This window comes from Atractosteus spatula, chromosome 12, assembly GCF_055471065.1.
Source record: "Atractosteus spatula isolate fAtrSpa1 chromosome 12, fAtrSpa1.hap1, whole genome shotgun sequence".
In the NCBI taxonomy this organism is placed as follows: domain Eukaryota; kingdom Metazoa; phylum Chordata; class Actinopteri; order Semionotiformes; family Lepisosteidae; genus Atractosteus; species Atractosteus spatula.
In genome coordinates this window covers 30,336,637-30,353,936 of record NC_142717.1, presented here as the reverse complement: position 1 = coordinate 30,353,936, position 17,300 = coordinate 30,336,637, and the positions used below count along the sequence as shown (strand labels likewise).

Below are 17,300 nucleotides of genomic sequence, written 5' to 3'. Positions count from 1 at the left end.
CTTGGTTTACCTTAATGAAGTTCTTGGTAAATGGTTAAGACTGTCATCAACAGTCTAGGAACACAGCATAAAACAGACAGGTACAGAAAGGGAGACACAACAAGAGAGGAGACAGGAGGACACACAAAATAAAGTGTATTGCCCGACGAGAGCTCCTTGTCTAGATCATCCATAAAGACCAGATTGGAGTTAAGTGTTTGAACCTTGTTAAGAGAGCTTGGTTAAAAAACGCCTCTCCTGGTTAGTGAATGCATTTTTAGAATAGGAAGATAGGTTCTCATTCATTTTGTAGCATCCAGGTTTACAGAAACAAGACATTTAACTGTAGGTTGTATTCTGTTCAGTTTAGAAGGGAGCTTTCTCTTCTTTTGGCCTTTGTAGTGGTGATATAAGAGTTGAATACTTGGTAGCAGTCTGGGGTTTTTGGGGGCAGTCAGAACATAGGCCTCTGCAACACCTTGTAAGTAAATTTGTACAAATTGTAACTTGTGTGTACTATGTTTATGTTGTATGTTGTTCCGCATGTGTATCGTCTTTATTTATAAATATTTGTTTAACCCAGTGCATCTGAATTATTACTCCTTTCACCAAAGCTGTGCCAGAGAACAAAAAACTCTAATTACAGAATATCATTCGCTCAGGTAAAGTATATGCTTGGTTTACAACTTGGTTCTGATTTTTTAATGATTAATCCACTCAGTCATTCCCGATGTTTCTCAATTTCCTAGCCACTATTTGTAACAATATTATATTTTATAGTCAGCTCCACCTGCAGCGATATATCACTGCTTTTATCACCTGTCTTTAACACAAACAGCTATGCAAAAAAACAACGCATCCCCTGCAACTGACTCACAAATAATTAAAAACTGATGTATTATTTCAGTCTGTGAATTTCTTCATTACAGCACATCAGCTTTGCACAAGTTTACAGAGTACAAAGGACTGCAAACAGCCAGGAGAAAACGAATCAAATCTGGCTCGAGTCCCCTGCCTTGCACCGCACAACTGCTGAAGTAAGGCATCAATATATCCCTCTGTTCCAGTTTCATAACTGAAATACAGATGGTTTCTTGGTTGGAAAATCTGGGAAAATTCTCGGCCAGGTCAGAGAAGGTCACAGTGGCGAAATGAGGTTATGCAAGCCCAGCATTTAGAGCATGTGCCAGTCACTTGCAAATGTTCAGCAATCCTGCTTCCCAACAGTGAGCTCATACCGACGGCGCTGAACAGGCTCACTACACAGTGCTGCCTAGACAAAGCCAGTACCATTTGTACCCTTCACATCCTCCTCTGTAGAGGTTGCATAAAGAACGTCTTTCAGACACACAGTGCCTCCTACTTTCGATTCTTATCCTACCCTTTTGGAGCTGTCCAATTAAGGAGGCTAATTCTATTATGCGCATTAGAAAGCGGGGATTGAATAAACACTCCCAGCTTCTGCTTTCTTCATAGTTTCCACCATTTTTCTGTTGCTATCTCCCCTGGGACCTCTGCACACATTCGCATTAAAAATGACCATTTTGAAAGTTCCACGCCAAACATTTGCTTACTCAACTTTGGGAAGTGGATGAAGTAGAAACAGTAGTAGACAAGTTAAAACTTTTCACATAAATGCAGAAAAAAAGAAATACAAATTACATGGACTGTGTTTTCTACAGGTACATAGTACAATTGTATAAAATGTGAAAAATAAGAACCTTTAGATTGCGTTTCGCATAACAAATTCAAGAGTCAAAGAAGACCTGCTTCAGAGCATCAGTTTCAAACAATAGATTCCAGCTATTTCTACTCATCACTGAATGTGTCCCCAACTACCTGCTAATCAGGATCTCAGAACTATGACAATGAAGATGTAAAAGAAACAGAAAACATCACCAGTAAGTTAAAATGTGTGGGATACACTAATGAGATGGATTATCATCCACTCACATGGTAAAATACAGCAATACAAGCAATTCCCAGCCTGGGTCTGCATCATTGTCTAGTATTATTATATATTAGAAATTATATATATATATTTCACTTGGTTAAATAATAAATATTACAAACGTCCACTTTATGAAATTGCGACTATAACAATTTAAAGTTCCCAGGAGATTCCTGTCTTACACTATTTTATGTGTTGTTAAAGTGTTTGTTTCGCTCCATTGAAATCCACTGCAGGGCATATGCACACAAGCCCTCAAGAATAGTTTAGAGAGACCTGTTAACAACATTTCTTTAGAAGGAGGAGGAGCATAGGGGAACATGCAGGCTCCACATGGAAGGTGCCCCAGTTCAGAATCAAACCTAAGGCCCAGGAACAGTGAGGCAGCAACACTAATGGCCTCAAACCTGCATCACTACCTTAAGAACGTGGTGCTTTAATCGGCTGCGTTTTGTCTTCCTTACCTCCCCCTGCTGACTGATAATAGGAACTGCGTATTGCAGCTTGACATCATGGAAAAGACACTCTAGGAATACATTGGCAACTCCAATGAGGTTGTGGTTTTCCTGGGCCTCGTAGAAGGGGTCTCCCCGTTTGTTGTTCTGCTTGCTGCTCTATGAGAAAAGAGAGAAGTTCATTTTTTAATGTTACGTACGCAATTCAGTTACAAAGGTTTTCAAAAAGGCTCCGTCAACTTTCCTAACCCATTACCACCCCGCCTAGTGTTCGTCTCCTCTGAGACGTGAGGAAATGCTCTAAACTGGCCATGGTCTTGCCTGTGGAATGAGGGAAGGCTGTGAGGTAGGGAGCAGGCCCATATGCACTTACTATCTCCTCCGCTTTCTCCTTCCAGTCTCGGTACTGGTCCCTCATGTCCACCAGCTTGTTCTCCAGCTTCTCAATGGTCCACACTTGAGTGCCTCGCCCCTTCCTGCGCACCTGGATAGCCGGCTCACTCACAATCGCTCCTCGCTGTTAAAGAGACGAGCAGGGAAGGAAGAGGGACCTGATTAAAACACATAGAAATGATTTGCCTCCTTAAATACCTCACTGTGCCATTTTTTAAGGGATCATCTGAAACAATGTATGCGTCCCGTGGGCCGAAGTATTGTGGCCCCAATAAACCTTTTTTTGAAAAAAGGAAAGGTTACTTTTGTTAGCTGTAAAGTATAAAGAAAAAAAAGAATGTTTCATCTGTTGAGTTGACCCTCTTCAGATATGAAGATGAAGAACTTGAAGAGGCACATCAACTGAAATGTTTTTTCCTTGGTTCTACTTTTCTACGCTTTCCTTTTTCAGCTATTGCATGCTGATATAGCTGCCCCCTCCACCTTTTACAAAATCCATGTAGAAGCCAATGAATATTAGAAATCATAGTGCAAAATAGGACAAATGGACTCCTCTTCTTTGTAACCTTTTTATGTTCTGTAACTGCACTGAAAAGCCAGGAAAAAATTCAAGCCATTGAAATTCCTCTTTTGCTTTCTGTAGGAGTCACGGCAACTGCCTGAAAGTGACAAAAACCACCCACCTTCTGCTATTAGAATTTGACAGTATTCCACAGAGCTTTTCTGTTAAATTAGTGAGCTCTCAAAATTTACAAGCATTGGTTTAGTCAAAGTCAGCACATCATAATCCAACAGGGCTAAGGCAACTACAGGAGATCCAGGCACTAACAGATGTCTGGCCCTGTATCTGAAAATGTTGTTAAAATTACACAGTTATATAATTATATATTAATATACATAACTTTCACTTAGAGCAAAATGTTAATTTCCCTTGCATATCTTAACTGTTTGGATTGTCAGACTTGGGGTGGCATGGTGGTACAGTGGTTAGCATTGCTCCCTCTGGGGTGCCAGAGCCCTGGGCTCAGTTCCAGACCCAGGGTGCTCTCTGAATGGTTTTCACCAGGAGCTCTGATTTCCTCCCACAGTCCAAAGACACGCTGGCAGGCTAGCTGGCTTGTGTGAAAACCGGCCCTGGTGTGAATGTGTGCACGCCTGTGTGTGCCCTGCGATGGACTGGGATCCCATCCAGGATGTATCCCTCCTTCTGCCCATTGTTTGCCAGCGTAAGCTGGGGTTCACCCGTGACCCTGCATTGGATAAGGAGGTTGGAAAACGGACGGATGGATCGCCACACTCCTTGGCTGTGGTCTTACCTTCCTGTTGGCGCTGAGGTTGGCAGCAGGGATCTGCAGGGTCACCTGATAGTCAGTCAGTTTGGTCATCTCCTCAGACAGGAAGTTGGCCTCTCGGACCAGGGCGTTGGCTCGGACCACCTGCTCACGCAGCCTGGCCAGGCTCTGCCGAAAGAGCTCATCGCTGGGATGGGAGGAGAGGAGAGAGTTTATTTTTTACACGGAGTATTAAAACGGGGAAAAAAAAGGTTTGACATTTAGCCGGAATAAGGACCAATCCTCTCATTTTTTTTACCACATTAACTAAAACTGCCATTTGATTTTTCACTATTTCCATTGTTTTGACATTCTTTGGGTAGACATTAGACCCTGTTTTAACAATGTTATGAAACTGGCAGCCAGCTTAGATGAGGTAATCAAGAGTGCGGCTTCTTCACAAGGGAACTGTCACTATGCTGCAAGCCAAAAGGCATTTTCCAACTCAGGCACAGCGGATTTTCCAAAACACTGCACTACCCCAGGACCTACCAATGTTCAATATTTCACTGATCTGAGCAATAACAATATATGTATATTTATCATAGACAATTAAAAAAAATAAAAAACTTTATTGTTAAGGCATTTGTTTTCGAATGGCTATTGCTACAATATGAATGCTACTGGTAACTATCTCGTTGTTACCAGTACTTTATCTCATCTATTGTAACTGATAATAAAACAGAGTCTGAACAGAATCAGAGTCTTTGAAGTCTAATTTTTTAAAGTAGATTCAACTTAGATTCATCTATTAACCCTAATCTATTAACTCAGAGTAGTTCTGATATATTCTCAATGTGGCTGTTTCTTAGAATAGCCTGCTAAGTACCATTTCCAGAGCAACAAATTATGCTTAGGCTCCCTAGCAGTTTTACAATATTCATTTTACCAACAGATTGGTTCTTGAAAGACAAATTTAAAGGAATGAAACTGATTTTTGTTAAGTATTGCAAATGTTCCACAGGAGGAAACATTTCCATTTCACTCATCTGTATAAAACAATAAATATGAACTGAATGCACAGCGTCTGTAGCCTTTCAGTTCTAATGTTTTTTTTCCCTTTACTTTCTTCAGTCAATAATTAATAACTCTGTCCTCCGCGCACTGGTCTAAATTCTGATCTGAATCCATGTCAATCGGTGCAACATTTCTGATACAAAACCAAACCTTTTCTAGAACTTTCATTGACAGCCAGTTTCAAATTTTCTCTTTGTGCTGTTTCTGCTCGCTCGTGAAGGGTTAATATCCACCTCCACAGCTTCAGTGATTTTTAGGATGCAGAAAGGCATCACTGTGGACCTCTCCAGAGGCCCCTGCATTGGCAAGATGTAAGAACAGAGGCGGCCATGTGCCCCATCGTTCTTTTGAGTAAGGAAATGGTGGGAGGTTTCTTAAAAGGATGAACCCCTATATGTTCAACAGCGTCTCCCTGCCAGCTTCATCAATGCGCTCCTCCGGTCTGCGTGCGCCCAGGTCCTGAGTGCTAGGACACCCAGAGGCCTGGCTGGGACTCGAGCGCGAGGGGGGCTCACCGCTCCTCTGACCACAGCTTGACTTTCTGCTGCGCGGTGGGCGTGGCGAAGGCCAGCCGTTCCGTGCTGCTGCGGCGCTGGCGCTCGGGGGACAGCTGCTGCCGGAGCTGCTCCAGCTCCCGCTCGTACATCAGCCGCTGCTCCTCCAGGGCCGTGCGCTTCTCCTCCAGGTACTGCTTCTCCAGCACCTGCACCACGTCCTGCATGGGGTCTGCGCCGCGGGGCAGAGGGGGGGAGAGAGCGTTAGCACATGTCCGCCTTCACCCGGAAGGATGTGTACAGCGATCAGCACTCAGTGGCACGCCCATGAAACTGGCACAGCCATGGGAGTTCGAGGTCTGTTGTTAGCGACTGCTGCTGAATCTATAAATATGCATATTCAAATATCTAAATGAAGATTTTTAATGTTTCAAAAGCCAGTCCTGATCACAACAGGCAGTAAGGATTTAGATAAGAGGAGGACTAAGGAGCTTAATGACGAGCACAACCCAAACCAGGGACACTGCATGTCACAGTAGGCATCCGTCAGTGGCATAACATGGTAACAGCCTTTCAACTTGAGGTTTTTAAGAATGTGCTTCCTCTTTGGATTAAAGCATTAATGGCTGGACTTTAGAAAAGCAGGACATTACAACATAGAAGGACAGGTGCAGAGATTCACTTGTCAAACCTGGAAATGAACATCATGGTAAATTAATGCCACCCCCCCCAAAAAAAAAGCAGATTTAAACAACTCGAGCCTGAAATCTAAAGAACAGCGCTTTGCAATTTGGTGTGCAGGTTCTGAATTATTTCACCAAGCACATGACAGCAAATGTTTTTTGTTGTTTTGTTCTTGATCACCACGTTTTCAGGTTTCCTGAGCTGATCATTTCCCAGAATGCAACATGCTACAGCCATGAGACTGCAGGTATTAATTCAAGCTGCTCCCCTCGCCATCATTGGCCAGGAGCCTTCACATAGGGTAATGGAGGCAATCAGGTTAAACTACTGTATGAAATAATGGTCAAGCCAAGGTGCATTATCCTGTACAATAATCACAGCACATGAAATTGCAAGGAAATAACTCGGCATGCTTAGCTAGAACAGTCTGCTGTATAGACATACAGATGTGCCGGTTACACACTGCAAGAGTCCTGTCACAAATTTAGGTAAACTAAGACTTGGGAAACCTCATCTGCAGGGCAGGCTTAGAATCATAATCGAACAGTTCTAGTGTTACTTTTATTAAAGTGGAGAACAGAACTGCAAGCAACACTCCTTACACTGTCTAGCTGGGGCACTGCACATTTTTAGCAGAAACTCTCTTCATTTATACCCCAGAGATAGTGGAGCTACAATGAGACACAGAAAGGAACCCACCCTTCTCTTAATTTCTAAGTCATCCAAGAGAAACCGAGCCATAGGCCAGCTAGCAGAACACACAGAAGTAAACATATTACAGCAACGAGGCTCAGAGGGATAGACGCTTACAGGCAATCTGCAACAGGGACACAGCCTGAATAATAAAGAAGGGTAGGGCTGTACAGAGTTGAGTCGGGCCAGCCACAAACAAACCCAAGCTCTCTGCTGAAGGGCCTGTGATTCAGACCACTGAGTCAGCCCACAAGTTTGACAAACCTAATCTGTGTTGAAAGAAATACACTCATTACTTATTACTAGTCTCAGAAACACAAACCGCACATGCTCTGGCCAGAGAGGCAGTTCACTAACAATGAGAGACAGAGAGAGTGATTAACCCTCTACTGTTGTAAGAGACAACATGTTGCCAGCAAGGTCAGGCAGGTAATGCTACGCTACATACACTACATTGAGCTGGGCCAGCCACAGGCTCAAGTCCAATGCTGCAAAAGGGAATATATATTAAGCTTGTAAAACCAGGCCAATGACTTTGGATATTCCCTCACTACAGTTACCTGTGCTTCAGCAGCCCAACTGCACAGCAGATCGGGTATAGAAGCGAAAATTGTTACACCAATTGAATTATGATACGAGTTCAGATTGTTTCAGCCCAGACTGAAATTTAGCCAGAACACCGGTTCCAACACCCCTCTTCTTACACTGCCTTGGGATCTTTAAAGACAAAACTGTCAGAAGTTCAGTTTAATGTCTTGTCTGAAGGATGGTACTTCAGCACAGTGTCTACAGTCACCATGCTGGGACCCTGGTTTGGAAATTCTGGTCCTCAGATTAAAATTTCCACCCTCTAGTTCACCAGCACCATTTACAGCAGCAATCAAGATTTTCCTTGGAAAACTGTGAATGGTGGGTGTCAGTGATCGGACGTAGATGGTTTTAGGGTTGTTAATAAAGCGACCCTACCGTTGCTGCTCAGGGTTTTCATCATGACTTCCATCTGTGCAAACTCATAGTTGTAGTCCTGCTCGGAAGAGGCTTCACTGGCTGTCTCCACATCATGATCGGAGAAGGAATCTTTCATGGACTCTCTCTCAATCTCCTTCAACCGGTCTCTCCTCTTCCTCTTGGGGAGGTTGATCCTACAGCAGGGGGCACAAACATGATTGAAGAGACAAGTACTGGGAGCACTTTCCTCAGGTCCACTACTTTGGGAACAATGACCGCCTGAATCTATGTACTATGCAAAATATTGGCCTTTCATTCTGCAAAGTTATCTCTAGTCTTTTCCACTGGAAAAAGCATAAATTTAAGTTTAAGTTCTTCACCACTGAAAGTGTCTTCACTGGAAGTTTTTTTTCTTCCTTTTTTATCTTTTTGATATCAGTGCTCAGCTAATACCATTTCTCAAAGATAACTCCTTACATTTGAATTCTGACTTCCAGCTGTCTGTGAAATGAAACGGTAGCATTTATTGAGCCACCAGAATTCACCACTAGATGCCCCACTCTTTAACTGCTCAGCTTCCATGTGGTTTTAGTGGGGCGTCTGTCTCCTTAAAAGTTATGATTTAAATTTGGGCTAGCCCTAATGTGTTTAGTTCTTCACATATTAATGAACTAAAATGCCCAGTACAGCAAACTGTTAGAGGGCCAAAACCCCAAACCCCCTGGCTTGTTAAAAACTGTCAGCACTAGGCAGCCTAGTCTGTTCACAGCAAATTACTGCATTATGTCTACTTCTAGATATCTCCTGAAGGAATTTATGGCTTCATTTTAACATTGACAAAAATTCACTTGCATACCTCTTTTACAAAAGTCACAGCTTGTTTTTAGATCTTCTAAAATATTAAACAGAGACAACACGATCCAGACTAGACTGCTCGGTCACTGCAAAAACGTGATAAAATCCAAAAGGAGCTCTGAAGTGTAACTGACAATGTATATGAGATATATTTTTGAGTAAAAGGAAACTAAAAATAAAGAGTAACAATTCAGTCGCAGGACTGGAAACAAATGAATAAAACCTTTACAACTTTAATTTGTGTTTACAGATAAAATAGTGATAGGTTGTCCTTTCTTATGATTAATTGCACATGGTACTTTAGAGTTAACAGCTCTGGGAAGGGAAGACATACATGGCTTTATGTGAGAAACATACAATATGTTAGTCATACACATAATATATATATATATATTCTTAACTCAGCAATTCCTATCACATTTCTTTCCCTATTCTATTTCATTTCTCAGTCTTTCAACAGCTTGGAACCAAACACAAAGGTCAACAAGCTGTTGTTGCAGCCCTGTTACCTGAAGAAGTGATTATTGCCCCAGAGGATGCGGTCTCCGTGCCACAGGTGAACTTCAGAGTCTATCATGGTGCCATTCACACAGGTTCTGTTAACACAGAAAGTGGAAACCAGGTTCTTCGCCTCTTGCTAGGATGTAGTCAAAATACAGTCAGAAGAGATACAGTATATGGCGCCTAACTTACCTGTTTGATTTGTAAAAATAAATATTATTATTAAAAAAACCTTACATCTACATATTGCTTTTCATCCATACAAATAGAAAGGGACAGCCACAAGACAGGGCAGATCAGGAAGACAAGTGAGTAATTGCTTCTCCAGTTGAGTTAAGATGGGCCTATACAGGCTAGCCCAAAGTGAGATTTAGCCAAGATTCCAGGTTTAACACCTGCACTCTTTTTAAAAGAGCAATGAGATCTTAATGATCAAGTAAGCAGTCAGCCTTGGCTTAATGTCTCATCTGGAAGATAACGCATCCTACAGCTGTATATGCTCCTGGTCCAAATTCTGGTCCAGGGAGAAGCTCCACCTACTGGTTCACCAAAACTACATACATCAGCAAGCTGCTCTTCTTCTCTATCCATACTGACCAGACCCAACACTGTTTCTGAGTAGATCAAGCTAAACCGTGGCAATGCTACCGCCTAAAGGTACCGCATGAAAGACTAATCCACAAATTGAGAGCTGCCGAATTCCCAGACAATGTGCACACATGGATAAAGACCTGGTTAATCTACAGAAAACAGGGCCTTAGATACAGTACATTCCAAATAAGGCTGATGAACGCGGGAAACATTCTTAATATCATTTTGGTGGTATTATACAACAAGAAGAAATGTAAGTAACAACTAGATTAGTGCAGAGACAAAATAATACAGGTCAGCAAAGTGCTTGCATCATTAGGAATCATTAGGAATTTACATTTAAATATAGAAAGTCATATTTAAATTATCTGATGCATTAGTTAGAAGTTTGTTACTTTGGTCATGCAACAGATAGGATTTTCCTGCTCTAAAGCAATAAGAAGCAAATGAACAAGAACTAGAATGTCATATGCAGATGGACTAAGAGAGCTGTATTACTCAGCATGGTTCTGAGATTACTCTCCAGGGCTGGACTCTCCTGCCCCAGACACATTGATCCTCCAGGACCAGGACTGGACTCTCCTGCTCTAGACACACTGATCCTCCAGGACTAGACTCTCCTGCTCCAGACACATTGATCCTCCAGTACCAGGACTGGACTCTCCTGCTCCAGACACACTAATCCTCCAGGACCAGGACTGGACTCTCCTGCTCTAGACACACTGATCCTCCAGGACTGGACTCTCCTGCCCCAGACACATTGATCCTCCAGGACCAGGACTGGACTCTCCTGCTCCAGACACACTAATCCTCCAGGACTAGACTCTCCTGCTCCAGACACACTGATCCCCCAGGACCAGGACTGGACTCTCCTGCTCTAGAGACACTGACCCTCCAGGACCAGGACTGGACTTTCCTTCTCTAGACACACTGACCCTCCAGGACCAGGACTGAACTCTCCTGTTCTAGACACACTGATCCTCCAGGACCAGGACTGGACTCTCCTGTTCTAGACACACTGATCCTCCAGGACCAGGACTAGACTCCTGCTCCAGACACACTGATCCTCCGGGACTGGACTCTCCTTCTCCAGACACACTGATCCTCCAAGACCAGGACTGGACTCTCCTGCTCTAGACACACTGATCCTCCAGGACCAGGACTGGACTCTCCTGCCCCAGACACATTGATCCTCCAGGACCAGGACTGGACTCTCCTGCTCTAGACACACTAATCCTCCAGGACTAGACTCTCCTGCTCCAGACACACTAATCCTCCAGGACTAGACTCTCCTGCTCTAGACACACTGATCCTCCAGGACCAGGACTGGACTCTCCTGCTCTAGGCACACTAATCCTCCAGGACCAGGACTGGACTCTCCTGCTCCAGAAACACTGATCCTCCAGGACCAGGACTGGACTCTCCTGCTCCAGACACACTGATCCTCCAGGCCAACGTTTTTTTTTAACTTCATATAAGTGTCATTAAACAATGCTTGAATGCATGTTAAATACAATTTCAGAAATGTTATATAATGTTCCAAAATCCACATACACTACAGTGTTTTTCTGCTGATAAATCCAAGAAATTAGCAGAAATGTATACTTCAGAGGGAGTTAAACACTAGAAGGAAGTTTCTTATTTCCATTTTGTGTATTTTATAATACCTGGAAAACTGTCCCCTAAGGTTAATAATGTAGTAGTGACAATTAATATATGTATTTATTATTATTGTTACTATTGCATTTACATTTAATATTGTAAATTGTGATTTACTGCTTGTTTAAATTACTTTTGCTTATCTACACAAAATAAACTGCAATGTTTGAGGTCACAGCACATTACATTTTTTACTAATAAGATAATTATGATGGTATTGTCTTCTGGGAACAAGAGTTGTTAAAAATAACCACATAGTTTCAGAAGAAGTCCCTTCTCATTTGTGACCCTTTCCATAAGCAAAATCCTCATCTGAAAGAGTGAGAAGCTCCTTCAAGGATGAAGCAAACCCATTTAGCACACTCCATATAACCAAAGGGGATTTAATGAAAATCTAGAGGGTAGAGACAAAGTTTCAGTTATTATCCTGTAAAGTAAGGGATAGAGGTGGACACAAAATCTGAGACAACAGACAGGTCAATTCAAAGGAGACAAAATACCTGGCATTTTCAATTGGGGTGAGAGTCACGTCTCCATCCGCTGCGATCTGTATAACAGAGTGTTCTGGCTGAATTCCGATCCCAAATAACTGGATATCCTGAGATGTGTCAGCTCCCACTCTGGTGTATTCCTGGACAGAAAACAACCAACAAATCAACACAAAAGCTGCTCAGTACAAATCCTATATTACTGTGGAAATAATGTTAATAACAATTTGTACTTTAAAAAAAAGGTAATGGTAAATAAATGCACATGAAAACTAAGGAAGTACTGAATAATTGTTAAAATCATATTTTTATATTTTGTCATTCATGATTGTGAAAATTCGTTATCGTGGAATTTAGCTAATGATCAGCACTCTCAGCCTTTACAAATCAGAATTGTCAGGCTAAATCAGGAAGGATTGTCAGGCTGAATTCAAGAAGAGAAAAACACTACTGCCAGTATTTTCTTTCAGTGCTCATTTTCAAGGACTCCTGGATTAAATCTACTGTTCACGTTATCACTTTTGGAAAGATATCATAGCAAGCAATTATCTTGACAGCATTTACAGCGCACAGGCAGGACCACAGATAGCTTCCCCAGTTAAAGAGCAGAGGCACACAATCGTCAAAGGCAAGCTGTCTGAGAAGACCCACAGAGCTGTGCTGCTCACACAGCAACTGAAGAAACAGAAGGATTGCGGAGGCCCTTACAGTTCACATGAAAGAATACTTCTGAAGAGGCATACACACAGGATATTTTACAGGCATCTCTTCACTTGGACAGTTCACAATGTACAGATTTTCGTTGGTCATTTTCAGCTGTCAGCCTAGAGCAAGAGTGCATTGTGCAATCTGTAGTGTGCAAATCTTTTTAAAATACATTCTGTCAGCCTCTTTGGATAAAATACTCGGCTGATATTTTAAAGATACAGTATAATATGCCCAGGCAGATAAGGCTTTTTACTCTGTAGCAAAAAAAGACTGGCCACTACGTAGACTTAAGCATGTTTTTGTGAGCAAGATAAGAAAGGAAGGTCACTGATCACAATAACCTGCATTCTAATTTTTTTTATCTTGAGGATGTAGACGGAATGTAGCTGCTAACCTTTTTCAGCAAAAAGCGAACACATTCCATTCATTTTTTGGTACTCCTGACAAAGCAATGTGCTACAAAATGTGTGGGCTGTGTTTGGCAGTTACCTAATTCTGACCGTTGCATGAAAAACCTATTCTTTCCTAATGTCAGCCTCCAAAAGATTTTGCTTCTAGTTTACATTCAACCTTCAGGTTCAGAATACAGAAGAAGCCCTCAAACACCATGGAAGTTGGGGAATTTTGCTCTAACAGTTCTTATATTAGTTTAAGTTTAAAAAGTACTGATTGTTAAAAGTCTCCTTCACGAGAACAAAAGAATGGCTACAAACAAGAAGAGGCTGCAGAGCCCATCACACTCATCTGGTTGCAAATAGTGTGATTTTTCTAACAAACACTCCAAGCACTTCAATCAGTTCTTCGATCTAGAAGATCCCGGGGAGTGGTCATATGACTGTGAACTTTCTTCCAGTCACCAAAGGCTCTTAACATAAAGAAGTGCTTCCTTGTTAATCTGCTTGCGCCGTTTTCTTTCCACCAGTTCCACCACGCCAACTGACTCAAATCCTCCCTCACATACTTCTCTGTTCAAGACTAAAGTGCGCGTGACCTTCCAGATCATAAATTATTCTAGCGGCTCGTCTTCAAATCTTCTCCAGGGCAGCAACGTTCTTTTTTTTTTTCATGTGATGCCCATAGCTGTACACACATTTCTACATTAGGTTGTACGTTACTAAGACTGTGAAATTGGGGATTGAAAATCACACAAAGGCTCACATCCTTTTTTCTCTTAAATTAGCATTTGTCTATCCCCGTTTTCATAAATGCTGTTAAATAAATACCATGTGTTAAGGAATATACTGGAAAAGTCTTTGAATCTTCTTAATTCTCAACAATATTAAGTCTTAAGCCTGCTATTTTAAGACTCCTGGCAGACCTGTCAATGACAGGCTTAGCCCACAACTGTCTAATATTTGTACGAATCAGTTCTCAATCCCAATTCTTGTGTTAGGTCTTTGAAGCACATATACACTCGGCTGATATTCTGTATATATAAAGATACAGTATAATATGCCCAGGCACCTAAAAGAATACTTTATTTTTGTTTAATTTTTACTGAAGTTCAAAAGGCTAAAATTTCTTGTACAGGTCTACAGAGGCTGCTGTTGCAATTTAAAGCCAAATACTTTAAAACAGTCGAGATTTAGAGAGCTGAAGTCACAATTTGTTTTCAACTACATCATTAAGACCACATGAGGAAAGGAAATCATAAAAGGGAAAATACAGTTGATGATCCATTTGATGTGTGTGTGAAAGCCACAAGCTGCACTTTCCTGCAATAAAGTCCTTTGCTTACAATGTTTATGGTAAATGTAACGTCATAACCACTGCAAAAACAATTCATGAGTTTTGAGTTTGTAGTCAAACAAGAACGCATCCTTAGTTTTAATTTTGACTAAACAAGGTTTTTAAACAAGGTGCTCCTGGTATCGCTCACCTGATGGTGGCGGACCTTTACACTTGTCTCCTCCACTCTCCCACCCAGGGTCCGACAGTGTCTTTCGGGTTTGCACTCAATATTGGCCGTATACTAGCTGAAGCTGCAAACACTGTAAACTCGTTGTGTACAAATTCCCAAAAAATGCCACGGATTTAGAACGACATGATGCACATGCATCAAAACCAGCTTTCCTTTGTTCACGCCACATTTTCACACCAAGGGAAAAGAGCTCGACAGCTGAAGCAGGCAGTGTGTGCCCACCCTGGCTGCTCTGCATCACCCCAGTCAACCATATCCAAGGACAGGCTCTGGCATTGCGTGCCCACTTCTGTTTCCTACTGCCCAAAGCAACAACAAGAACATTTAAGGCACCAGAGGAAGAATGGACCAATGATGGCCCTGGATCACAGACAACTGGCAAGCCACAGAGGTCACGATTTTGGAGAGGTTCAGCTAGTTAATGCTAAAGTCCAAGCTAAAACTAGTGACGTGCAGATCACAGGGGCACAATCTGAATTCAGAACAGTTACCTGTACTGGTTCTGTCACTCGGGAACCTGAAAACACGCCAGAATGTCAAATTTGGCCAATACACTTTCTTCTCCCAAAACGAATTTCCAGATATCGTTGATGCAATTAATGTCTTTATTCACAAAAGCTCAATGAGTGACAGAACTCTGTACTGCTGTACTGTACGTGTAAAGATAGCTCACATAATGTGGGACATTTGGTCTCAAAGGCCTGTACAAGGGCTCTTCCCATATCGCACTCAGATGCCTAACACAAAAAAGACAGATGAGACTGCAAAAATAAAAAGCAAGCAGTGAGAAATGCCACATGAATAGGGTTCTCAGAGAAAAAAACCATTACACAAGCATGCCCATAGGACGAATGCCAACTTGACTGCCAACTCCAGACGAGCCGAGATTTAAGATGTGCTAATCACATTATTCCAGCCAAATTTCACCCACTTGCAAATGTAATGCAGACAGACAGTTATACAGCAGACAGTTATCAAACATGAGCTTATCAAAACAAAAAACCATACAGTATAATAACCCATAAAAGGAACTGTACCGTGTCAACCATTACTTCATCCTGCCTTGTCCAGCATTCCGTTTACTACAAGGTGATTACTTTTACTGTTGATGGGCACTGATCGTGTGAGGCTGAGGTCAAATTTGTTTTTATTAACACTCTACATTATAAACTACAAACGCCATTGTTCAGTTTTTTTGTCACTATTTGGACCGGTAGAGTACAAAAAACATTTAACGACAGTGGAAAACAGCTGCCTGAAATTAAGTGCTGGTGGTGAGTCATTTAATACCAGTGAAAATAAAACGTTCTTTACCTTTAAATAATAAACCAGCAGCTCATTCAGGGCAGGATCAGCGTTCAGGTTGACCAGAAAACACTTATCCTCTCCGACCTTGATCCCTGATGACTCCAGGGAAATGCCCATGCTCTCCAGCTGTTTTTGTCTCTCCTGCACAAAAAAACATTACCCACAGTATCCATCGGTCATTAGTCTCAAGCCACTGAAATTTTTGGCATTGCCACCCATTCTCAGAGCTGAAAGGCACCAGTTACAAACAAAGCCACTAAAAGGAGCAGCAAGGAAAAGATTGTTTCAATTCTGAATAACTTTTTGTCAGATACTTACCAAAAAGTGACACGTTCTTAACATATAGGAAACCGAAAGTGATTTTTTTTTTCCTATGCCTTTTTCAAAGAATCTTAAAATTGTTCGTGGTGAAGGATTTGAGTTTTTTCTTGGCTGCTATTGTAGTATACTAAGTGCTCATGTTTTTATTTTCCCTTGCGAAATGAATTTGCAATTAGACGGTAGTACCTGTGCAATTTCCTCTGTCTTTCGAAGCTTCTCCTCCCAGGTCACAGTCATTTCTTTGATGAGCTTCTCTGACTCCTCCAGCTTCTCTTTTAGTTCTGGGGCCTTCATAGACTGGAGGCAAGAGGGTTGTATTTTATGAAAAGACTATCCTTCAAAGCTCCTTAGGCCCAGCATATTATGAAAATAACATAACAGCATAACTTGAAAAACATTTCAAATAAATGGGCAATCAGGTTGCTCACACAAGAGATCTGTAGCTGTTAGACAATATTCTGAATGTCCTGTATAATTAATTTTACCAGGTGTTTCTTTATCACAAAGGTTCGGCTTTTAGGCACATTTAATGGAAAATCATGCTCCTTTCTATTTTCTCTTTACCTGGAGAGAGCTTGTGGCTTGATTTCCCCTTCATTCAAAGTTAATATTTTTATCACTGAACAATGACTTGTGTTTTCCTCGCTAGAGAGCAGTGCTAATGTCTTCTGTTCCAAGTTGAATGATGGCTTAACAGCACTACTACCTCACGACTTCTGGACTTGTTTCTAGCCTCCAGCATCTATATAGAGTCTGCATTTTCAAACTCTGTGTTTCTGTGGTTTCCTCCCATGTCCCAGAGACATGCTGGCTTGCTTTGATTGGCTATTTAAAATGGCTCCTTTTCTCCACAGCCCTGTGTCTTGTTTGTGAGCTGGCAGGACCCTTACAAGACTCACTGGCCATGGAGGGATAGATGCACTCTGCTATCTTGAGTATCAACCATTACCCCCAGACAGGCCTAGCTGCCTCAGAAAAAACGATACTCGTTCTTGATGCCTCA

The 17,300-nt window shown here is 41.8% G+C and overlaps 1 protein-coding gene across 5 annotated transcripts in view; it reads right to left on the bottom strand.

Moving 5' to 3' along the window:
- The window catches only part of kif13a (kinesin family member 13A), a 98,146-nt gene that overhangs the window by 23,898 nt on the left and 56,948 nt on the right, over nt 1–17,300 (bottom strand). For all 5 annotated transcript variants that reach the window (XM_088929219.1, XM_088929215.1, XM_088929217.1 and 2 more), the window contains 9 exons: nt 16,484–16,594; nt 15,983–16,117; nt 12,052–12,182; nt 9,310–9,396; nt 7,964–8,139; nt 5,642–5,852; nt 4,095–4,257; nt 2,759–2,902; nt 2,395–2,544 (listed from right to left, as the gene is read on the bottom strand). In XM_088929219.1, the coding sequence (XP_088785345.1) occupies nt 2,395–2,544; nt 2,759–2,902; nt 4,095–4,257; nt 5,642–5,852; nt 7,964–8,139; nt 9,310–9,396; nt 12,052–12,182; nt 15,983–16,117; nt 16,484–16,594 (1,308 nt within the window). The remainder of the gene's footprint in view (nt 1–2,394; nt 2,545–2,758; nt 2,903–4,094; nt 4,258–5,641; nt 5,853–7,963; nt 8,140–9,309; nt 9,397–12,051; nt 12,183–15,982; nt 16,118–16,483; nt 16,595–17,300) is intronic.